Here is a 25436-nt window from a genome sequence, read left to right as displayed (position 1 = left end):
TTGTCTTTTGAGTCTTTAGCTATTTTTCTCGAAATTTGCTTTGGATGATTTTATGAGAGCTCTTAGTTTTTACTTATAGTGATCAAGGGTGTCTTACCTTTTAAGGATTTTGCTCTATCTTGTAGTAGCTTCCTCCTTTTGTTGTAGAGTTTGTTTATGGCTGGGGTCCACCAAACTGGACGCTTGCCTTTGGTACAAAGAGTCTTTGTTTTGCTTGGGATTGCCTTATCCATGCAGTCCTGCAGGTGCTGGTAGAAGGCATTTGTAAGTGATTCAGCGGCTTGAGTACTGTTTTCCGCTCGGGGCCTTAAAGGAGACCACACTAGTCTTTAGAAGTGTGAAGTCGGCTTTTGAGAAGTTCTTTACTGTGGTCTTTTTATTTCAGGTGGGGTGGGATGAGGACCTCCAGCGAGATTAGTTTGTGGTCTGATCTCACCAGTGAGGGTACACCTCCGTGTTGAACATTGTGCTCCCATGTTCGTGATGATGAGATCAAGTATGTTATCTCCTCTTGTGGGGATGGTGACTAGTTGTTCCATGGCATTTGAGTTTATGAATTCCAGGAACTTTTGGGCTAGGGTGTTTGGGCTTGAGTAGTGTTCCCAGTCTATATTAGGGTAATTGAAGTCACCTAGTATGATGGTGTTTGGTGATACATTTATCCCTCTAGTGTTTTCAGGAAGGCCATGTGAGGTTCCTGAGTTTGTGAGGGTGGCCTGTAACATGCTACAATTTGCAGAGCAGTCTTGCCTATGGTTAATTGCACCTGGATGGTCTCCGATGCATCCAGTCTTGAGGTGTGGGTGTCCTTGATGAATATGGATACCTCCTTTCTTGGTATTGTCCAGATTTTGGGGCCGAACGCATGATATGAGGTAAAACCTGATAGCGCGGGTGCTCTCAGGAGCCTTGAACCAGGTTTCTGTCACAGCACAGACATCGATGTTCTCCATACTGAGAAGGGCCTCGAGTGCATTTTGAGATTTAGACTTCTGGCATTGAGCAGCATTACCCTTAGTTTTTTCCTTTTTGTGTTCTAGGGTGGTAGGTTTAGAATTTGAGCCTTGCCTAAAAAGGCACTATGGGGTGGCAAGAGCCTTTGCCAATATCCGAATCCCAGGGTGACAGGTGCAAGCGCAGCGTGGCTTGTCCAGCATGTCATCCCAGGCAGACAGACACTGGATCCCCTTTGATTGACACCAGTGTTTAAGCCAATTGTTAAAGCTGATCATCTTATCTCTGTATTGTGGCATCATTCTAGGTGAAGGAAGGATACTGGTCAAGGTCAGGGTCATACCTGTCTGGGCTACATAATCAGAGAGCTCCTCAATGTCTCTTTTCATGTAGTCCGTGCGTCTCAGGTCGTGGTCAGGTCGCTTACACCAGCGTGGACAATGACTGAATCATATTTGTACCTGCTGTTGAGAGACCTGAGTGCTTATGTGGCGGATTCTAGCGCCCGACAGGCAGCTTACTGTGACCTTCTCCTTACTCAGTCTGGTGAGCGGACGCCAGTGTGTCTGACTATGGAGTCACCAATGACTAGTGTGTCTGGCATTGTGTTTGGTCTTAAGGGCTGTGACTGTTTGACACTCTGACTGTGAGGTCTATGTGTTGCAGGTGTTGTGTTCTGAGGTGGTGGTTGTTTGGGTGTCTACTTTGGTGGCCTCTGCTGTTTTGGTAGATTTTGATCAGAGCCTCGAGTATGTCTTTGTGTGTTTATGTGTATGATTTGAGGTTGTAATGGTAATATGTGAGACTGGGTCTATAGTGTGTGTGGTAACCTTCTCCTCCTGACTGGTCTTGCCAGTCCTATGTTGAGAGAGCTCAGCCTCCAGTTTGGCCGTGTAGTTGCATCTCGCATGTATTTGTGTTTTGTGGGAGGAGGAGAGGGTTGTTACATGAGGCAATTGTAACATTGCCTCAATATTCCCAGGTTCACCAGCTGAGCAGGAGAGGACACTAGCAACTGATCCCTCGACATGCTAGAAGGAATAGACAAAAAACTTTAAAAAGATTCCGGGGACGTGGGTGACCGAGAAATGGGGTTGCCTTTTGGGGTACTATCTATGACAAGAGTGCCGTATCAAGGTAATAAGTACTGTAGGAGCAAGTGCTACGCTTAACAGATAGAGAATAGTCTACTTGGAGTCAAGTAGAGATGATCTTTTAATTATAGGATACGCTGATTAGATCAGTAGTATAGTTCGAGGAAGGTAGTTTTAAGGGAAAATTTGAAGAGTGGACTTTAGGTAATAGTTTAAACCTGCCCTAGTGTGCAACAGTAGCAACTCGGCAGCTTAAATCTGGCTAAAGCGTGCTTTATAGCAGGGGGCTGGAAAAGACAGGAAATGACCCAAATTGGCCAACAAACCACAAGTCACTGCCCTAAACCACTCCTCCGAGGACAAATGAATGAGTTATGGAAATGACCCCTAGTGGCCAATAAAACTACAGTTTCAAGTCAGTAACCACCTCTCCGGGGGGCAGGGAAGCTGCTCAATGTTAGTCACTGCCACTGATAAACACAGAGACCCTCCTTCAGCCCAAGCAAAAATGGCCTCACAGAAACTTTCAAACAGTTCAGGAACAGCAAGCCTGTAACTGAACTTTTAACTCTCAGAAAAGTGGGAAAAAAGATTTTTTTTTGTTTTGTTTTTACAGAGATAGCAGAGGTTCACAAGTAATATCAAGTTATAACAGTGCAGTAAATGACCCCACACAAGAGTGCTAGGTCAAGGACAGAAAATATGCAAGTTTTAAGAAAAACGATTTAAAATTAAGTGCAAACAGGAAATTCAGCAAACAGCTTTTGGTTGTGCTCTAAATACAGCTACTAATACAGAAATCAAGTTTAACAAGCCAGAAAATGCTCAAGCTAGGCAGCTATGCAGAAAAACTTAGCAAATAAACAGAGAAAAATACTTAAAATCTCAAAAGTGGCTCTTCTTCTCAGCTTTTCCTCTTGGAGGGTGCTTCACCAACAGCCAACAAGCCTGAAAGAGCGCTCAAACCACGAGGCAACTAGGTTTTAAGAGAGGAAGATGAAGGAGTTATGGAAATGACCCTAGTGGCCAATAAAACTACAGTTTCAAGTCAGTAACCACCTCTCCGGGGCAGGGAAGCTGCTCAATGTTAGTCACTGCCACTGATAAACACAGAGACCCTCCTTCAGCCCAAGCAAAATGGCCTCACAGAAACTTTCAAACAGTTCAGGAACAGCAAGCCTGTAACTGAACTTTTTAACTCTCAGAAAAGTGGGAAAAAGCAAGATTTTTTTTTTTTTTGTTTTACAGAGATAGCAGAGGTTCACAAGTAATATTATAACAGTGCAGTAAATGACCCCACACAAGAGTGCTAGGTCAAGGACAGAAAATATGCAAGTTTTAAGAAAAACGATTTAAAATTAAGTGCAAACAGGAAATTCAGCAAACAGCTTTGGTTGTGCTCTAAATACAGCTACTAATACAGAAATCAAGTTTAACAAGCCAGAAAATGCTCAAGCTAGGCAGCTATGCAGAAAAACTTAGCAAATAAACAGAGAAAAATACTTAAAATCTCAAAGTGGCTCCTTTCTTGCTTCACCAACAGCCAACAAGCCTGAAAAGACGCTCAAACCACGAGGCAACTAGGTTTTAAGAGAGGAAGATGAAGGAGTTATGGAAATGACCCCTAGTGGCCAATAAAACTACAGTTTCAAGTCAGTAACCACCTCTCCGGGGCAGGGAAGCTGCTCAATGTTAGTCACTGCCACTGATAAACACAGAGACCCTCCTTCAGCCCAAGCAAAAATGGCCTCACAGAAACTTTCAAACAGTTCAGGAACAGCAAGCCTGTAACTGAACTTTTTAACTCTCAGAAAAGTGGGAAAAAGCAAGATTTTTTTTGTTTTTGATTTTTTACAGAGATAGCAGAGGTTCACAAGTAATATCACGTTATAACAGTGCAGTAAATGACCCCACACAAGAGTGCTAGGTCAAGGACAGAAAATATGCAAGTTTTAAGAAAAAAACGATTTAAAATTAAGTGCAAACAGGAAATTCAGCAAACAGCTTTTGGTTGTGCTCTAAATACAGCTACTAATACAGAAATCAAGTTTAACAAGCCAGAAAATGCTCAAGCTAGGCAGCTATGCAGAAAAACTTAGCAAATAAACAGAGAAAAAAATACTTAAAATCTCAAAAGTGGCTCCCTTCTTCTCTCAGCGTTTTTTCCTCTTGGAGGGTGCTTCACCAACAGCCAACAAGCCTGAAAAGACCTGCAGGATCACAAGGAAAGGCTATCTCAAAGCAGACTATTTCAAAGTGGATAGGCCACTGCATTAGTTTCTGCTATTCACAACATGGCAAATCAGTGCCTAAGGGCATTAGGCCACATTCAACCAGAGCAGCAGCCACTTCAGCAGCCTTCCTCAGGGAAGTACCAACCAAAGACATTTTAGAGGCTGCAACCTGGAGTCAGTGCACACTTTTACAAAGCACCATCACTTACCACTCTACTCTAAATCCAGGGCAGGCTTTGCCACTGCAGTTCTGCAGGGCCTCATAGCCGCTCCTAATCCTATTTAGCTCCAGCCTCCCAACCTTAGCTTTGGGATTCAACCCAATTGTAATGACTGCAACAGTGAAACACGATGAACATAGTACAGTTGTGTACTTACCATAAATTTTGATGTTCGAGTGTATTCACTGTTGCAGTCCAGGTTACCCTCCCACCATCCCCCTTATCTTTGCTGGAACTTATCTGTACTTCTCTATTCTATACAACTTATGTGGTGTATTTGCTTGTAGATGAAGGAAAAATTTACCTTGGTGCATGCATGCTTTGACATATTTTTAGCCTACCCTTTTGGGGGGCACCTGACATCTGGGGCAAGAAAAACTGAAGAAAATGGTGTCGGCTGCATCTTTTATACCCCTGGCGCACTGACGTCAGGGAGGAAGCAGCAGCAACTGACGCCGGACCTAGACTTTGGAATTCAGGCCGACCGCGGGTAGCCTGCCAGCAGGATAACCCAATTGTAATGACTGAAACAGTAAATATACTCTAACATCTACATTTATGGTAAGTACACAACTGTATTTTCCTTGTTTGAGCTCCAGCTCTTCTTCTAATTTTATACTTTCTTGACGACTCTTAAGGTATTATCCACTGTTTCCTGTGGGCAGTAAAATAAATCTGAGGTATTATATTATCACACGAAGCTCTTTGACAAACCGACAATAACTTGGTCTGATGAAGTTGCATGAAGGGAATGAAAGCGCTTACCAGTTGTTTTATATTTATTTTGTGTAATAAAGTGGTTTTATAGTCGTTCAATCTTTTATTGTAAATCTGAGGTATGTTAGGTGGGTGTAGCATTATGGTTAAGGGAAGAGCTGGAGAGTTTGGATCCGAGGATCTGGTAGAAGTAGCCGAGTCAGATCTGAGACCCATCAGTTGAGGAATAATGAAAGTGGACAACACATAGGTAACATTATGGTGGATTCATGACTTTTTTTTCTGTGCTGTCTTACCCGAATAGGTATGTATATAAAATTGAAGTCACCATCATTTGTTGCTTTGCATTTCTCACTTTAAAGTCCTAAAAATTATAGTCGGAATAGTTCAGTATCATTAGTGTTTGCTTGTTTCCAACATTAGCTGACCATTGTACTTTCTTCATCTTCATTGTTTTGAAAACAGATGGTGGAGGTGGACAAATCAAATGACAACAAAAGTGTATATATAGGGTATATGTATATTAGATAATGTATTATAAAATACGCAGTTTTACTACTATAGTCTATAAAATGTTGATACCGGGGTGGGTTAACCATTGCTAACGGTTTAAAAAATGAAGGTTGGGTTGGGAAGACAAATGTATACAGTGTCTACAGTTGAGATGCAGGGTATTGGAGATACTGGTAGTTGTTCATTTATATATATATATTTTCCTTTAAGCAATTTAACATGCATTAAAAAAGGCTAGACTACAAGAAGCTACTTTCAAGACTTGCTTCAAGAATGCCTTCATTCCAGATGTCTGCATCATGGTTGTTAAGTTGTTGGTTCACACCTTCACTAAGGCTGTAATCTTCAATTGTAGGAGTTTGACCTCCTTTGGTACCTTGGTACTTGAGGATTCAACCTTCTGAATTTTCATCTCGAGTATTTTGCAGCTTGTTCAACTTTGGTGGTTGCATTTCTTGGGATTCTGATGTTTTGATGTACAACAGCCTGTGTGTCCACTGTGTAGGAGCTTATAAGACAAAATGATGAATTGGAATGGAAGAGAGGATGAGTCCAGTTATAAGCCCACTAAGGAAGGTTCCCTCTTAGAGCAACTGAGGCATACAAACTTGTGTTGCTTGTATAGGCTGCTTGTTAGTGGATGTTGGTAATCACAAAAAGCATTAAGTAATCACAAAATGGAGAAACGGGAAAAAAGAAACTGCTTTCATTTCCAAAAAACGGAAACTTCTTCAGAGCAACGTACTTGCTACATATTCAGCAAAGCAAAATATTTTCCACGCTATCTTTACAGAGGAGTATTGAACTTCAGCAGGATGTTACGTTGTTCTGAAGAAGTTTCTGTTTTTTGGAAATGAAAGCGCTTAACCCATGTTCTTTGTTCCTGTTTTTCATTCATTAAATCTTGTGGAATTATCTTTTTGGACTGAAGAGTTTGATTTGTGAACTTGGCACTTTGGTGACGTTTTTCTGGGACAGCCTTCATTGAGTCTGTTACGGGAATACTTTTTTCAATCACAAAAAGCATGTTTGTTCTTACACAGCTGAATGACGGGGTAGAATGACATATCACATGACGTAAACAGAAAGGTGCTGTTGGGGATAAGCACATGTCATTACCATCTTTGTCTGCCCTTGCAGTACTTTTGATTTTCCAAACCATGACATCTATGTAATCATTTAACATAATTGTTATCACTGATTTGTTTGTTCTACTGTTTTCAGGCGGAAGCGGTTTGTTGCACTGAAGGTTGTGAAGAGTGCTGAACATTATACTGAGACTGCACTTGATGAGATCAAACTACTGAAATGTGTGAGTAACATTAATTTGTATCATCTGTTTTGTTAGAGGGCTATATTCTTAAAGCTTGTTTGCATTTGCAAACTGTAAAATTGTACCCACACCCTAATGGTGTTTTCTTCTATAGTCATTCCCATTTGCGGGGGAATCATCCATTCTGCATGGTACTGTGACACCTTATACAAATTTTATCACTTGTGGGAAACAGCTTACTCAGAAAAGTCTTTTGTAGCAGGGCATGTTGCATTTGTGATGCAGTAAGTCATGGCAGTCATTTTCTGTGTGTACTGCTTTGGTGACGGGACTCTTACACTGTCAGTAAGCCGTTCAAAAAAATGGTTACTAAATGCCAAATAAGATCATATCTTTTCCATTCTTTTTCATTGTTCTACAGCAGCTGCAGGCAGCACTTGTCTTTCATATCTGCAAATCACTTTTTCTCATAGTTCTTGTTATTAGGACCATGACATTCTTCTTTGATGCTGGATCACAAGCAAGGACCATTTCTGTGGCAACAGTATTCGCCCGAGGTTAACTAAAGTCTTACATCCTGCTGATTTTTGACAAGTTTTAACTAGTTGTGTTGAATGTAAAATGTAGTGAAACTTCACTTCTAAACTTGTACTGCACTTTTGACATAGAGGGATAAAGCCCTAACTATGACCCAAAAAACTGAGTTTAATTAGCAGCTTAGATGCTTTGAGTACTTAAATGGAAGGATGGACTTCTCCATCCTGGAAGGGAGGGGGTGGGTCCTTGCTGCTGTTCCTGACCTGATCACTGTCTGAGGACAGGGACAGTGTTGAACAGGTTGAGATTAGTGCAAAGGAGATGTGATTTATGTCTACCCAAGATGACAGTGGTAGCCTTTGTCTGCTAAGTGAGGGAATGGACATGAGAGCTCATAGAAGGACATAGGCAGTCCGGAGGAGTCGTAGCTGTCAGCGTCACTACCCAAAAGGAGGGGTTAGAGCCCAACATACAATAGAGCTGTCATTGATTGGATGCAGTCAAGAGCACTGAACTCCCAGATGTGTGCTTGGATGATGGTCCCCAGCCATCCTAAGAGATTGGAGGGAAGAATTCTCATGCCTGTGGAATAAATGGGCTGAAGTTTGATAGGTTATGGTTTGATGATAGGGAGGCAGAGAGGTAAAAAACACAAAAAATTGACAGTAGGTGAAAAATATCCTCAACAGGGCATCTTTTCTAAGGATATACCATCTCTTACATATACCAGTTTCCCATCTGTAATAAAAAGAAAAATTGGAGAGGACAGTCATTCTATATCTCCTTGTTATAGCTTTGTAATCCTGTATTACATAAACTCTTGTGGTCCCCGTCCCATCCAGTAAAGACTGTTTTTTGTTCCTTTGGAAATCTGTCATACTGTGTAGTGCTTTTATTGCCTGTAGTAGATGGAGATGCAGATAAGCAGGCTTTCGGTCAGTCTGACTCTCACAACATCTTCCTTTGTAAGTCATCTAATATCCTCAGTCATGATTTCCTGGACTATTGGTAAAATAGCATTCAGCCTCAAAGATATCAGGTAGTATGAGGTGGACTTGGGTTTGCCATGTATGCATTCCCCTTCTGACTTCCTCTGCAGTGGGTGCATCTTACTGATTGTTTCCATAGCTGGCACTTTTAGTGAAGTGTCTTTTCTTCGAGTTATACAGATTCTTGAATCCTTGACATACTTGCATCTGCTGTTAATACGAGCTGTCTGGTAGTTAGTGCAGGGGGTAAAGGCTATGAGTTGTTAACAAGCTGTTCCCTTTAATACAGGGTTTGATTCCCTTTACCTTGACTTGCCTGACGATTGAACCTGAGTAAGTCACCTATCCAGACAGTGCTACAGGGCAGTTGGGAAATTGGGCTAGGCTTCTCAATGATATTTGGGACTGCATGCGTAATAACTACCTAAGAACCTGTTGCAGGTCTTTCTGTTGTAGCCATTCCTATTCTTCTCACCCATGCAGTTTCTTCATGATTTACATACTGTACTAGGAGTTGACAAACTTCATGCTGTAAGAAAAACATTTAGATCTCTTATCTCATCTGCTCTGACATAGGTTCCAGCCTTCTGAACACTTTTGTTAGATTTACTGGTGGATTAGAGGCTAAGATACTAGATAGCAAAATAGTTGTTACTTCTCTTCGAACAGCAACATGAAAGTGCAGATCGTAATTGCTTACAATAGATTAATTATGTGCACATATGTCTATAAACTAATTGCGACCCACTTTTTGAAGCAAAATATTGTATAGACATTCAGGTATTGACCCTTGCTGATTTGTTGGAGATGCATTTTTATATCCTGTCATGTTATTCTTGCTCAACAGATTTGCTACACTGTTCTGCTATTCTGCAGTGACTATGTATGCTTCTTCTTCGGATAACATCTCCTAGAGGAAGTGTGTAAGACCATAGTTATATACTAGATAAGCAACCACCAGGGCCTTTATAAGGTTAGCCCATACATTCCAACGCATTTGTGTCCCTATGTGTCATGGGTATTTACTAGGAGGGGATATGTTAGGACATTTCTAGATGTTATGTAGTGGTGGGGTATGTTGGTTTGGGCGTTATTGTCTGCCTCTGTCAGAGACATGGGGGGCCATACTTGAGGTGAAATTCTGATTCACCATCCATTGGTCAAGGTTATGCTTAAATAGGGTTAAGATGGACTCTACCACAGTCTCTCCATCTATGTAAAGCAGAGCAATCTGTCTCGCAGCCATGTCTTATTTATGTCACAAGCAAAATTTAAATAATTGGATCTAGTGGTTCTGATACTGTTTGTTTTGCGGTTGTGCAAAAGGTCGATCTAAGCTGAATCTGAGGATGCTTTGTATGCCAGGCATACATTGCCTCTCAGTAACCCGTAGAAGCCAGAGTATAAGGATGGGGCTTTAAGGCAATCAATATAGGTCAATGTGTTTATTCCCTGGATTCTCCTGGTAAGGAACCTTTGTGGGTGTTCAGCTGTTGCATATGTTTGGTCAGGTACATGTGAAAGGGGTTATTATACTCAATGATGGGTCTGATAAGGGCTGAATAAAGTGGCACTGTTACTTCCTTTGTCTTCGATGCCACGCCCTTACTTATAGGTTGGTCAGCACAGACTGATTTTCTTACTACCTTGGTGACATATTGGTCAAGGGCCCAATTACTGTCCATGTATGTTCCCAGATTCCTGACTACTGGGTTTATGCTTAGGAGTGTCTTATCGATGGAGTAACTAGCCAGGGTGGCAGTTTTCCCAAAAGGCTCTATAATGCATTTCTTGGCATTGAGTTTTAATCCTTGACTTTGGCACCAGTCGTTTGTATTGAACACTTCTGTAAAAGCTTGTGTCATGGGGGAATCAATGATGTCTCCTACTTTGCAGTCATCTGTGAGCTTGGTCAGCTAAAGGCCCTTGATATTAGCCTTTACATCCAAGAAATAGATGTCAAATAGCCATCCCAGCATGGATCCCTGAGGTACCCTGCTGGTGACTGGTCTCTTAGTAGCAGTAGTATCACCAGTACTGACTTTGTTGGTCCTCTCTGTGATCAGTTGGCAATCCAGTGAATTATGTAGGGGGTTATACCCAGTACGGTCAACTGTACCAGAATGGGGTGTTGTATCGGACGCCTTAGCCAGGTAAGTGGTATACACCATTTTTTCTCCTCATCCATTGCCGTGGTGACTTTCTCAGTCATCCATCAGGTTTAGTAGGTATGATCTTCCCTAGTGAAAGCCAAATTGGGTTTGTTCCATTGTCTGGAGGTTTCCTATGTTTTTTGCTAATCACTTCCACGATAATTTGTTCCAAAGCTGTGCATATTAGACTAGTCTGACTAGTAGATCTATAGTTGTCGGGGTAGGTTGATGGTCCACCTTTGTTGAAGTGGGATAACAATTGCAGTCCTCCATTCTCGTGGTACAAAGCCTGATCTCTTTTCCATCCATTGCTGCAGTACTATTGGGTATAGTCCGCCCAGTCGGCGGCCCGAATACCAGAACATTTTTTTTCTTTGCCTCAGTTTTTACCGGATGTCAGGTTGCCTCAGTATTTTACCGGATGTCAGAAAAACTATTAAGAGAGGAGGTTGCCAGTTTAGTGCCTTAGTGCTAATGCTTGTAATTATAAATGCCGCCGGATGCGGCCACGCCGCCTCAAAGAGCGCAAGGATAAACAGTGAAGCCTAGGGTTGATGAACCGGCGGTCGGACGTCGGGTTCTTTAGCTTTCAGTGGGCCAGGAGTTGCCGGAGGCCAGGCCAGGAGTTTCCCCTATGAACCTATACTAGGGCACAGGAGCTGCCTCTCAGGAGGTAGGGTAGGCCAGGCTGAGGCTTCAGGTGACTGTTCTTCCCTCTTCCAAGGTAGTTAGAGCCTCCTTCTTCTGCCAAAAAAACTTTAAGAGTAGGCCCTAGTTCAGCTTCAGGGGGGGGGCTTCTTCATTTCCTAGGGGTACTGGGAAACATATGCTTAAAATGGCAGAGGATTTGATGATTATATGATTAGGTTCCATGCCCCGCGCCTGATAAGAGGCCTAGGGGTGAAAAGAGTTTGTAGTTTTTTGAACAGTGTTCAGAGTCTTCAGAATCTCTGTGTGAAGACATGCAGAGTATCCTACTTATTATTCTGATTCTGATGTGGATTCCACTCCTCTGGGAAGGCCAGGATTACTTAAGATCAGGAGGAAGGCTTAATTATTGTTTTTTAAAAGTTTAGGCCTTTCTTATTTCCTCCCCTTTGTGGTGGAGTGTGTTTTGTTGTTGTGGCCCCTGAACTGACTCCCTGACTCCCTGACTCCCTCCTCCTGCTCCTGTTAAGCCTGATTAGGTTGCCCCGAAGCTCATAAATATTTGTTTAAGAGTCTAGAGCTGACCCTTAAACCTCATTTTCTCAAAGCAAAAGCCTTAAGGGCTTAAGGGGTTGCAAAAATCCTGTTCCCACTGAAGATAAAAGGGGGCTTGATTTGGGGAGAAAGAAGTGTATACTTTTCCACTTCCACTCTAGCAGCATTGAATTGTCAGTTTCACATGCATGCTAAAATATCAGATTATCTCCTTCACAAATGAAATCTAAGGATGCTGCTTTTTGGATGAAGGTATTGAGTGTAAAGGCAATGTGGTTTTGTGTACACTCCCTCTCAGGGTGGCTGCTACCAGTTCTGTTCTTCTCAGGCATGCCTGGTTGAAGGATCAGAAGCTGCTGAGCATGTTAATAAGGATTTTTTGGATGCTTTTTTACAGTCTGATGTTGTTTTTTGGATCACCTGTGGAAGCAGTTTTAAAGAAAATGGAGGGACAAAGCTAAGTCTATGCAAACTGTTAAAGATTTTTTGCAGGTGCAGCCACCCAAGTGTTATAGAAAATTGGCCTGCTGGGGTGGACATATCCTGCTTTATCCTCCAGTCTAGGGGGTAGGTCTAGACGGGGTAGGGCAGGGGCTCAGGTTCTTTTAGGCCTGCCAGACAAGGGTTCTCCTGCTCACTCCTCTCTGGTGTGAGGCGGGGGGGTCAGTCCTTTCACAACAGACCCAATGACCTGTCTTTTTCAGCTGCCAGCAGATGGCCTGGCAGCTCCTTTTGGGGAAGACTGTCTCTTTCAAAATAAAAAATTCAATTTAATTACTTCAAGACAAATGGGTGCTGGATATCATTCACCACACTGATTTTATTTCCACAATGCCCCTTTCAAAGGCATGCCATGCGACCCTCCTCACAAAGAAAAAAGGCTCACAAGCAAGTTTCTTTCAGTCTTCAGTAGGGGCCATTCCAGCAGTCCAGTATCAGAAAGGGAAGGATTTTTTATTTATTTTCGTTTCTCTTTGTACCAAGAAGGGGAACACGTGAGACCAATTTTGATTTATCTCTCCTCAACACGTTTTGGACATTCCCAAGTTCAAGATGTTTGACGTTACAACAGCTTTTACCTCTGGGCAAGGCAAATCACTGGATGTAACTTTAGGATCTCAAAAAAGCTTACCTTCATGTGTGCCTAAAGGCTAAGTTGCAGGAAGTATCTGCGGTTTCGAGCTGGAAATTCTCATTATCAGTTCTCACTTCCATCTCATATCTCATCAGTCCGTGCTGCAAGGACAGTCCTTCGCTTAGGGTTGTGGGCATCTCCATTTCATCTGGTTGCTTCCCAATGCCAAACTGCATGAAGGGACAGTGGTATCTCAAAATGTATGGACACAGCAGGACACAGATTTGGACACACTGATCTCTCAAAAATAATACCTTGAAAAAATTCTTTTTGTGGTGGGCTCAGGAATGTCACCTAAACAAGGTGCTTGGGAGCTGTGGAAAGTGGATAAAAGACAAGTGGACTGCCAGACAGACTCATCTACATATCACATAGGAGGAGATGTTAGCAGTCCAGTTAGCAGTCCTTTCTTGCATTTACTTTTTCACTTTCCAGGGTGTAGGTAACAACACAACAACACAAATAGACTGTCACACACACAATCAACACAACACATTCTTATCCTCTGCAGCAGGCAATGATTTTATGGGAGACTTATGGCTAAGCAACTAACTAACTCTTCAGGTTCTTCAGCTGGGGTTTCAGAACTCCTTAGCAGATGTGTAGCAGAGACATCATGGATCCCCACGGAGTGTGGAAACTGGATCATGTATTTTCAGAAACTGACAGTGCTGGGGGGAACCCAGACATAGATCTGTTAAGCTTCTCCACTAAACCACCAGCTGCGATGCTATTAAAGGTCAGACAAGACAGGCCAAGGATGATTTTTATCTCAGAAGGAGAACATCTGCTCAATGCTCAGCTTCAATTCTTCATCTAACAGCCTAGGCATATTCTGTGTTGAAAGAAACACAAGGTCAACTTCTTCCTCAACAAGTTTTAAATGTGATTATGGAAGCTAGAAGACCTAGTACAAGGAGTCAATATCTTACTATGGACAAGGGTTTGTCCCTTCTTCTTCCAGATTCATCATGCTGCAGCAATTTTCAGCTCACTATGATGTGACCCCACCTTTGTTTTTCGCATCCTTGTTCAAGCAGTTCTTTAGAGGGCAAAGAATACCATAGGGTATCATTGCATTACTTCCTTCCTCCTCCCTGCCCTAGGTGGTGGTTAGTAGTGCTTTAAAAACTATTCATTTGCCGCCGCTTTTTATGCAGAGATCAAAAAAAAAGGGGAAAAATTTTTTGCACACTTTAGATGTACACAGGCAATTGCGTTGCAGTTGTTTTTTTTTGCTTTTGAGCTCACAGGGCAAGCCTGTGTCAAAACAAACTATTTTAGGGATTGGTTTTTTTTTTGCATTTTTTTGTTATTCCCATCATGGCAAGGAGATTCCAGCTGGGATTAGGCCTCATTCCACTAGGCTACTGCCACTTCAACTGCATTTCTATCTACTCTAAGTCAGGCTGTTTTTTGCAGTTTTTGTTTTGCAAGGCATGTTGTCAGCTCCTACTATTTTTTGATTTGCCAGCCTCCTTACCCTTGGCTTTGGGATTCTTCCCACTTACAGGTGAGCAATGCACGGAAGAAAGAAGATAGTACAGTTTTGTACCTACCATAAATGTAGATGTTCTATACCAATAGTCAGGACTGCAGCAATGGAATCCTCGAACATCTACATTTATGGTAGGTACAAAACTGTACTTTTTGAGGCTGCAGTTGGAAAGTGACTCAATGGTTCTGATAGGCCATGTTTCCAGCTATCAGCTATTTTGGTGGCATCCTGGGATATTGTTGGGCCCCCAGTAAGGCTTTGTTTTAGTCCTTAACAAGCACTATCAGGACTTGCTCCCTGTTAATAGTTGGGGGGAGGTTATTCTAGTAGGTGTTTTATGGAAGGAGTGGGGGTAAGTTTGATCTGAATTTGTCAGCCAGCAAATTCACTGTGTCACTTTGCTCAGTGAAGGTGGTACCCTTGACCACCAATTCGGCACACTGATGTGTACTACCTTTGAGGTTTCGGACATAGCTGTAGAAGGCTTTGTAGTTGTCTTTATCCTGTGAGACTGTCTTGACCTTGTCATTGGCCTTGTTAGACTTAAATAGTCCTCTTAGTTTTCTGCGTAGTTTAACTGGAGAGCTCCTATCATTATGGAAGGTTGTTGTTCCTGATTTTAGCTATGATTTTTTTTCCTTTTGTTCTATATCCTACTAAGGTTAGGATTTCACCAATATGGTTTGTTTTTAGAGTTTGTTTTGGGCTTACGTCTAGTAAGTACAGCGGTCTCTATACAGCCATTTATATAGCTGTACAGGGTTTCTATGAAAAATTCTGCTTAGGTAGTTGTGAACTCAGGGTTGGGAGGGGCATTAAATTTTGCTAAACTATCGCTTAAGGTGTGGTTTGATATGGAATAGTTCCTAACTATTACAGGGTTTGCTGGGGGTTACAGAGTGATTTTTATTTCGGAGGAGACAGCTTTATGGTCTGGCCCATATTGGTGAGTACCAGGTCCAGTCATACCTCTGAACCTCTTAGAACAAGAAGTCGGGGCAAAGCCATAAGTAAAAGTGGGACAAAGCCCAAAAATAGGGACATTTTTTTAAATATTATGTTATGTTGTCCTATCTCGCTTTCATTCTATGCTGGTTGGGTTTGGAACCGAGCATCAGTTCTGACTTTGCCTAATTCAAAAGCTCAAGAGTTTCCACTGGCTCGAGGCTATGCCATATCCCATGATGCTCCGGGAATATAACCCAGATCTCGTTTGCCACTCAAGCAGATTGGGTGACTTCTGAGTGGCTCTTTGCCAAGTTTTTTCTTCTTGTTATATTTCATCACTAATCGTTTAAAACTTTTTTGTAGTTGCATTATTGTTAACCTTTAGTAGTTAATTAGGGGCTTTTGTCTCTCTCTCTCTCTCCCTGCTGTTGTTGTTGTTGGCCATCGTCCTTTCCGTTAGGCCTACCTGTTGTTTTTCTCGTTTTTAGTTCCCTATCCTCACCTCAAGCTTGTTTTATTTAGAAAGCTTTCCTACCTCTTTCAGGTAGCTAGTTTAAGTTAGAGGATTCCTAGTGGCCCATTTAACTTAGAGGGCTGCTCCCCTCCCATTGTTTTTCCCCATGGTCATGAGGAGAATCTGTTTAAATTAGGGGATTCTCTCTTGCTTAGTTGTTGCTCGTGTTTTGATAATTGGTGTTACTTACTGGTATTTGTACACGAGTAGTGTGGTGTGTTTTTTCTTGATTGCCAAGTTTCCTTTGGTAGCTTCTAGGTGAAGCTGTAGTTGGAAAAATATATATATTCTCTTTTCTGGATTGTCCTGCCCTAGTGTATGGGTTTGCTGGGTTTTCAGCCTTCGATACTTTGAGGTAACAAAGTTTGCCTCCCTTTGAACCTGCATCATCATGTGACATGTCATGGAAGACACTTTTCTTGGTGACCATCACCTCTGCCAGACAAGTATCAGAACTCCAAGCCCTATCTATACGCCCTCCTTACATAGTTTTTCACAAAGACATAGTTTCCTTACTAATCCTTCCTTTCTACCCAAGGGGTGCTCGGAAACCAGTCTAAATCAATTTATTGAATAACCTGTGTTCTTCCCAAATATGGCAACAAGGCAGAATATAAACTACACCAGTTAGATGTGCATAGACAGTTGGACTTCTACATGCATAGAACTAAAAATTTCAGAAAGTTGGACCAATTTCTTGTGTCCTTTTCAGAAGAAAAGAAAGGATTACCAGTATCAAAAGTGACACTGTCGAAATGGCTCACAGATTGTATTTCCTTCACATATAGAGCTCAGAACAGACAATTGCCAGGCAAAGTAAAGGGACGTTCCACAAGAGATATTGCAACTTCCTCTGCCTTCCAGGCCAGACTTCCTTTAGATTCTATTCATGCAGCAGCCACATGTGTAAGATGTCATACCTTTATCACTCATTACAAAGTAGATGTGGCCTCCTGGAACAGGGCTTCCTTTGGGTCCACTGTTCTGAAGAGTTTATTCCCTTGAGCCACCCAAGAAAGAAGGTGCTAGGGAGTCTGTCCCAATCCTCAGAGTGAAGGTGAGCTAAGACAACATATCATTAAGAAGTTACATACTCACCATAACGTTCCATGTTTGTTGTCCATCTCGCCTTCATTCTTGTGTCCCACCCTCCTTCCCCCTCCTTTGCTCCTGGAGTATTGGGCGGATAATTCTATTTTTAATTGGATTATGGAGTATCTGATTCCCTTTTGGGTTTTCTCCTCACAAGTTGGTTCTCTGCGGCACAATGTTATGCTTTCTCTTGCAAACAAGATCTGGGTTATATTCCCAGAGCATCATGGGATATAGGGCATAGCCTCGAGCTTTTGTATTAGACAGAATCGGAACCGATGCTCAGTTCCGAACCCAACCAGCATAGAATGAAGGTGAGATGGACAACAAACATGGAACGTTATGGTGAGTACATAACTTCTTATTCTGCAAACTTACAAATTTGATAGAATAACAAGTTTTGCAGGTTTACTATCACAATTTCGAAAATGTTTTGTGTGAGTAATGACTTACTTGAAAAACATTGTCAAAATTTACATTAGCAAGCGATCACAGGAATTGTTTGTGTCTTTCGGCTTTTCCCAGTTAGGGTCGCCACAGCGGAGCTCAGGTCCGCTAATGATTGGTAGCTGATTTTTACGTGCCGAGTTACCAGCCCTGACGCACAACCTTCAACGAAGGTACACCCATTCACGCATGTCTCCACGCAGAAGACGCTCTAGCTCTAGCTGAGAATTGAACCTTTCTGTAAAAAAAATCTTGAAAAAAAACAAAAAAAATCTTTGTTTTTCCATACTTTCCTAGCTAGTGTTCCAGAGACCAGATTTTGCTGATCCCTGGGCTTTGTCTTGGTTCCTGTGTTTCTCCATTTTCCTTGTTTGGTCAGGGGGGAGTTTCTTTACTCACCAGTGAGAGTGGGGAGTACTGAGCTGCCTGTTTGTCCTTAGAGGAGTGGTTTAAGGCAGTAACTTGTAGTTTATTGGACATTTTGGGTCATTTCCTGTCTTTTCCAGCCCCCTGCTATAAAGCGCGCTTTTTTCGGGCTTTTCCAGCTATTGAGAACTCAGCACAGCTCCTCGTGGTGGCCAGCAGTGTTCCTGTAGCAGCAGAGACCAGAAAAGACTACCTTTCCAGATTTTAAGTATTTTTCTTGGCTTTTTCGACCTTTTGAAACTTTCAACCACTGTTTTTGCTTGTTTTATCGAAGTTTGCACTGTTTTTACTGTCTTTATAAGCTCAAACTGTTTACTGCACTTGCTAATTTAAGTTTTGCCTAAAAGTTAAATTACAGGCTAATACACTCAAGTGTACTAGCTTTTGATAGCAATTAATGGAAAATTATAGCATTTATTGTGTTTTCTGCCTTTCTGTAAAAAAAATCTTGAAAAAAAAAACAAAAAAATATCTTTGTTCTTCCATACTTTCCTAGCTAGTGTTCCAGAGACCAGATTTTGCTGATCCCTGGGCTTTGTCTTGGTTCCTGTGATGTTCTTCATCTCACATTGCTGCAGTCCTTACACTTGGGTAGTCCGCTGTCCTCGGTCGGCCCGAATATCAAAGCATTAGGCTGACGTCGGTCAAGGCGCTTAAGACTGACATCAGGACGTCAGGGTACAAATGCGCATGACCGACGTCATATCCTCAGTCTTTTTTGCCGCATGGTTCGATGCAGAAGCAGCGTTGCAAGTGCCGTTCGGCGTTCTGAAATTTTTCGAATTCGGAGTTTCAGACTGAGTCAAAGTTGGCTAAATACCCGTTAGAATATTTTAGTTTTTCTTGCCTCAGTGGTTTACCGGATGTCAGAAAAGTGAATAACTGTATTTCTTGTGGGAAGCAGATACTGCATAGAGATTATCATACTTTGTGTATTCCTTGTTTGGGGCCTGAGCACGACGTTGTTGGGTGTCGCTTTTGTGCTAGGTTTAATAAGCGCACTATTAAGCGGAGGTTAGATTGTGCCAGGTTGGTCTTGAGCGGTGCAATTACAATATGCCGCCGGATGCTCCGGCGCCGCTTCTTCAAGAAGCGCAAAGACAAAGCAGCTAAACCCAGGCAAGAAGAGTCGTCCGTGCGGACGCCGGTTCTTGAGGCGTCGGTGGAACCGGGGTTCCACCGAGGCTTCTCTGGAGTCCCAGGGGGAGACTTTGTTATTGCAAGATGTGGCCTCTCAGGAGGCAGGTCAGGCTGAAGGGGCTTCTCAGGTTACTGTACTCCCCTCCCTTCCTAGGGTGGTTAGGCCCTCTCCTTCTGTTTCCAAGGCTTCTCCCAGAGGCAGGCCAGGTTTAGCTTCTGTTGGTGTCACTCCTAGTTCTTCAGGATCTGTGCCCAAGAAGCACATGCTCAAAATGGCAGAAGATTTAATTACTTTGATTAGAGGTTCTTTGCCCCTCCTGATAAGAGGCCTAGGGTGGAACCAGAGTTGGGGAGTTTTGAGCAGGTTTCGATGTTTCTGAGTCTTCGACTGAAGACTTGCAGGAGTATTCTCCTTATTCTGAATCTGATGTCGATGATTCTACTCCTTCTGCTTCTCCTCCAGAGGATTCTTCTGTTTCAGAGACTCCTCATTCTATGAGGGAGCATTTTAAGTAGGAAGGTCAGGACTTCTCTGATTCCAGGAAAAGGCTTAGGGAATTTTGCTTTTACCCCAGCATAGGCCTTTGGCTATTCCTCCTGTTCTGGATGTTGTGGAAGATGTGTTTGCGGAGGCTTCACTTAATCCTGATTCTTTGCCTCCTGCTCCTGTTAAGCCGGACAGGTATTACAGGGTGCCTGAAGCTCATAAATATCTGTATAAGAGTCCTAGGGCAGACCCAGAAACAGTTAGTCAGGGACCTAAGGGTGTCAAGGCCTCTGTGGTAAAAATCCGGTTCCTCCAGATAAAGAGGCCAGAGCTTTGGATAGATGGGGAAAGAAAGTCTATACTTCTTCCACCTTGGCTATGAGGGCTTTGAATTGCCAGTTTCACATGTTGAAATATCAAAACTATCTTCTTTCTCAATTGAAGTCTAAGGTAGATGCTCTGGAAGGCATTGAGTGTAAAGAATTGCAAGATTTGGTACATGTTTCTGAACAGGTGGGTAAGCATTCTTTGCAATGTGGATTTGATGCTGTACAGGCCTCGTCTAGGGTGGCTGCCACTGGGTCAGTTCTTCGCAGGCACGCCTGGCTGAGGGATCAGAATTTATCTGACCATGTTAAGACAAGGATTTTAGATGCTCCTTTACAGTCTGATGTATTGTTTGGTTCACCTGTGGAGGCAGTTTTAAAGAAAATGGAAGACAAGGCTAAGTCTATGCAGACTGTTAAAGATTTTTTGCAAGTTCAGCCTCCGAAGTTTAGTAGGAATTGGCCTGCTAAAGGGTGGACGTACCCTTCTTATGATTCACAGTCTAGGGGAAGATCTAGACGTGGTAGGGGTAGAGCTCAAGGCTCTTTCAGACCTAGAACAGGGAGTTCACCTGCACAGTCTTGGTGAGGGCAGGGGCCAGTCCTTTCGTAAACAGGCCCAATGACCTACCTTTTCAGCTGCCAGAGCCTTCTTGTCTGGCAGCACCTTTGGGAGGAAGGTTGGCACTCTTCAAAGAAAATTGGAATTTGATTACCCAGGACAAATGGGTATTGGATATTATACACCAAGGTTACAGGTTTTATTTCCATACATTGCCTCCTTTCAAGGGCATGCCAGACGTTCCTCCTCAGCAAAGAATAGAGGCTCACAAACAAATTTCTCTGCTGCTGCAAATAGGGGCCATACAGCCGGTCCCTCTGCCAGAAGTAGGCCTGGGATTTTATTCACGCCTGTTCCTAGTACCAAAGAAGGGGAACACGTGGAGACCAATTTTGGATTTGTCTATCCTCAACACTTATCTGGACATTCCCAAGTGCAAAATGTTGACGTTACAACAGCTTTTACCTCTGCTGGGCAAAGATCACTGGATGGTGACTCTGGATCTCAAGGAAGCTTACCTTCATGTTCCTATCAGGCTAAGTTGCAGGAAGTATCTGCGTTTTCGAGCTGGGACTTCTCATTATCAGTTCTCTGCATTGCCCTTTGGCTTATCTACTGCCCAGAGTGTTCACAAAGGTTCTGGCTCCAGTGATAGCTTTCTTCAGGCTAAAAGGAATACAGATCTATCCTTATTTGGACGATTGCCTGATTCTGGCCCAAGGAAGGGATGAGCTTCTTCATCATTTGCAATATGTGATAGCAGTGCTAAGATGCCTGGGGTATTCTGTGAACGAAATAAAGTCCAGTCTAGTACCCTCTCAAGACATGTGCTTTCTGGGTGTGAGACTGAATACAGCATCCCAGATGGCTTTTTTGACCCCGGACAAACAAAAGAATCTTTCTCTTTACTTCCATCAATTGTCTCATCTGTCCAGGCTGACTGCAAGGACAGTCCTTCAAGCCTTGGGGTTCATGGCATCTTGTATTCTGGTGCTTCCCAATGCCAAACTGCATATGAGGAAGCTACAATGGTATCTCAAAAATGTATGGACTCAGCACTGCCAAGATATGGACACTTTCATTCAGATAATACCTTGCATTCAAAAGGAATTTTTGTGGTGGGCTCAGGAATGTCACCTAAACAAGGGACTCTCTGTGACCCGGCCAGAGGCGAGTCAGATTCTAACGACAGATGCCTCAGACAAAGCTTGGGGAGCTCATCTAAATGGAAAGTGGATACAAGACACGTGGCCTGCCAGACTACAACATCTACATATCAACTTGAAGGAGATGTTAGCAGTCCAATTTGCATTAATAGCTTTCAAGGATTTACTTCTTCCAGGGCAGGTGTTGGTTCTAACAGACAACACAACTGTCATGTGGTACATCAACAAGCAAGGGGGAACACATTCTTATCCTCTATGCAGGCAAGCAATGATTTTGTGGGAGACTGCTCTCAGTTTACAACTCAATCTTCAGGCAAGGTTTCTGCCGGGAGCACAGAACTCCTTAGCAGATGTGTTGAGCAGACGAATTATGGATCCCCTCATGTATTTCAGAAATTGACAGTGTCATGGGGAACTCCAGACATAGATCTGTTCACTTCTCCACTAAACTACCAGCTGCCAAAGTTTTGCACAAAAAGGTTTCATCCCACAGCTTGGAAAGTGGATGCTCTTTCTTTCAATTGGAACAATCTTCATGTGTATGCCTTTCCACCTCTGCCTCTCCTCCCAAAGGTACTCCTAAAGGTCAGACAGGACAAGCCGAAGATGATTCTAATAGCTCCAGATTGGCCTCGACAGCACTGGTACCCATTACTGAGAAGTCTGGTTCGGGAGCCTCCATGGCCTTTGCCTTCAATTCCACACCTGCTGTCTCAAGAGAACAGTCATTTACTCAATGTCAAACTTCACTCTCTTCACCTAACAGCCTGGCATATTCTGTTTTAAACCCTGGAGGGTCTCAGCTTCCGCAGCAAGTTTTGAATGTTATTTTGGAGGCCAGAAGGCCTAGTACAAGGAAAGTATACGCAGGTAAATGGAAGAGATTTTTATTTTGGAGTGCAGCAAAGGAATTTGATGTTGCTAAGCCTAATTTAAGTGTGGCTCTTCAATATCTTGCTGAGTTACTGGACAAAGGTTTGTCCTTCTCTTCTATTAAGATTCATGCTGCAGCAATTTCTGCTCACTATGACTGTGATCCACCATTGTTTTCTCATCCTTTGTTTAAGCAATTCCTTAGAGGGGCAAAGAATATAAGACCCCACGTAGAGCTCCTACTCCTGCTTGGGATCTCAATTTTGTGTTGGAGAAACTCACTCTACAACCTTTTGAGCCTGCAGCTACTACCGAGTTGAAATTTTTATCATGGAAGACTGCTTTTTTGTTGGCCATTACCTCTGCGAGAAGGGTTTCTGAATTACAGGCCCTTATGGCAGTTGAGCCTTTCTTAATTTTCCATAAGGATAGGGTATCTTTACGTACTAATCCCTCCTTTATGCCTAAGGTGGTTTCTAGTGTGGCTTTAAACCAAACTATTCATTTGCCTACTTTTTATGCAAACCCCCAAAATAAAGGGGAAAAGATTTTGCACACCTTGGATATACACAGGCAGTTGCGATATTATTTGAGCAGAACTAAAGTGTTCAGGCAGTCTCAGCAGTTGTTTGTTTCTTTTGCTTTGGGTTCTCAGGGCAAGCCTGTGTCAAAACAAACTATTTCGAAGTGGATTGGGTTTTGTATTGCTTTCTGTTATTCCCATCATGGTAAGGAAGTTCCAGCTGGGATTAGGCCTCATTCCACTAGAGCTACTGCCACTTCTACAGCTTTTTTAAGGGGGGTGGCAACTAAAGATATTTTGGAGGCAGCTACTTGGAGTTCAGTGCATACTTTCTCTAAGCATTACCACCTTCCACTTTACTCTAAATCTAGGGCTGGGTTTGTCACTGCTATTTTACAGGGCATTTTGGCAGCTCCTTCTACTTTATAGTTTTGCCATCCTCCCTTACCTCTGCTTTGGGATTCTACCCAAGTGTAAGGACTGCAGCAATGTGAGATGAAGAACATAGTACAGTTTTGTACCTACCATAAATGTAGATGTTCGAAGATCCACATTGCTGCAGTCCAATTTACCCTCCCTCCTTCCCCTCTGTTGTTAGAGGCGGTTGTGTGGTTTGGGTTGTAAATATTGTACATATTATATATATATATATATATATATATATATATATATATATTGTTCACATGATTAGTGCAAGGGTGGTTGGTTGTTTTTTGCTGTCTTTTGGTTTTTGACCTTTCTGTTTAGGGTCTTCTGACATCTGGGGCAAGAAAAGACTGAGGATATGACGTCGGTCATGCGCATTTGTACCCTGACGTCCTGATGTCAGTCTTAAGCGCCTTGACCGACGTCAGCCTAATGCTTTGATATTCGGGCCGACCGAGGACAGCGGACTACCCAAGTGTAAGGACTGCAGCAATGTGGATCTTCGAACATCTACATTTATGGTAGGTACAAAACTGTACTTTTCTCCATTTTCCTTGTTTGGTCAGGGGGAAGTTTCTTTACTCACCAGTGAGAGTGGGGAGTACTGAGCTGCCTGTTTGTCCTTAGAGGAGTGGTTTAAGGCAGTAACTTGTAGTTTATTGGCCATTTTGGGTCATTTCCTGTCTTTTCCAGCCCCCTGCTATAAAGCGCGCTTTAGCGCGGAGCTGCCACCGTTGCACACTAAGGCAGCGCCGGTTAAGCAGGTTTAAACTATTCGGGCTGCCTAAAGTCCACTCTTCAAATTTTCCCTTAAAACTACCTTCCTCAAACTATACTACTGTTCTAATTAGTGTATCCTATAACTAAAAATTATCTCTACTTGACTCCAAAGTAGACTATTCTCTATCTGTATAGCCCAGCACTTGCTCCTACAGTACTTATCACCTTGATACAGCACTCTTGTTATAGATAGTACCCCAAAAAGGCAAACCCCATTTCTCGGTCACCCACATCCCCTGGAACCTTTTTTAAGTTTTTTTTGTCTATTCCTTCTAGCATGTCGAGGGATCAGTTGCTAATGTCCTCTCCTGCTCAGCTGGTGAACCTGGGAATATTGAGGCAATGTTACAATTGCCTCATGTACACAGACAACCCTCTCCTCCTCCCACAAAACACAAATACATGCGAGAGATGCAACTACACGGCCAAACTGGAGGCTGAGCTCTCTCAACATAGGACTGGCAAGACCAGACAGGAGGAGAAGGTAACCACACACACTATAGACCCAGTCTCACATAATACCATCACAACCTCAAATCATACACATAAACACACAAAGACATACTCGGAGGCTCTGATCAAAAATCTACCAAAACAGCAGAGGCCACCAAAGCAGACACCCAAACAACTACCACCTCAGAACACAACACCTGCAACACATAGACCACACAGTCAGAGTGTCAAGCAGTCACAGCCCTTAAGGCCAAACACAATGCCAGACACACTAGTCATTGGTGACTCTATAGTCAGACACACTGACGTCCCGCTCACCAGACTGAGTAAGGAAAAGGTCACAGTAAGCTGCCTGTCGGGCGCTAGAATCCGCCACATAATGCAAGCACTCAAGTCTCTCAACAGCAGGTACAAGTACGACTCAATCATTGTCCACGCTGGTGTAAACGACCTGAGACGTACCTCCTTGGACTACATGAAAAGAGACATTGAGGAGCTCTCTGATTATGTAGCCCAAGCAGGTATGACCCTGACCTTGAGCAGTATCCTACCTTCACCAAGAATGATGCCACAATACAGAGATAAGATGATCAGCTTTAACAATTGGCTTAAACTCTGGTGTCATTCAAAGGGGATCCAATGTCTGTCTGCCTGGGATGACATGCTGGACAAGCCACGCTGCTTCGCAAGGGACGGCTTGCACCTGTCACCCTGGGATTCGGATTTTGGCAAAGGCTCTTGCCAGCCCGATA

The 25436-nt window shown here is 42.9% G+C and overlaps 1 protein-coding gene across 1 annotated transcript in view; it reads left to right on the top strand.

Annotated features, from left to right (window-relative positions):
- The window catches only part of SRPK3 (SRSF protein kinase 3), a 2415720-nt gene that overhangs the window by 791654 nt on the left and 1598630 nt on the right, over positions 1-25436 (top strand). Inside the window, exon 5 of the mRNA XM_044080110.1 lies at positions 6958-7045. Coding sequence (XP_043936045.1) covers positions 6958-7045 — 88 coding nt within the window. The remainder of the gene's footprint in view (positions 1-6957; positions 7046-25436) is intronic.

This window comes from Protopterus annectens, chromosome 8.part0 (assembly GCF_019279795.1).
Source record: "Protopterus annectens isolate FY-2018-M chromosome 8.part0, PAN1.0, whole genome shotgun sequence".
In the NCBI taxonomy this organism is placed as follows: domain Eukaryota; kingdom Metazoa; phylum Chordata; order Ceratodontiformes; family Protopteridae; genus Protopterus; species Protopterus annectens.
Note: the sequence above shows the minus strand (reverse complement) of the source record. Positions and strands in the feature narration are given on the sequence as shown.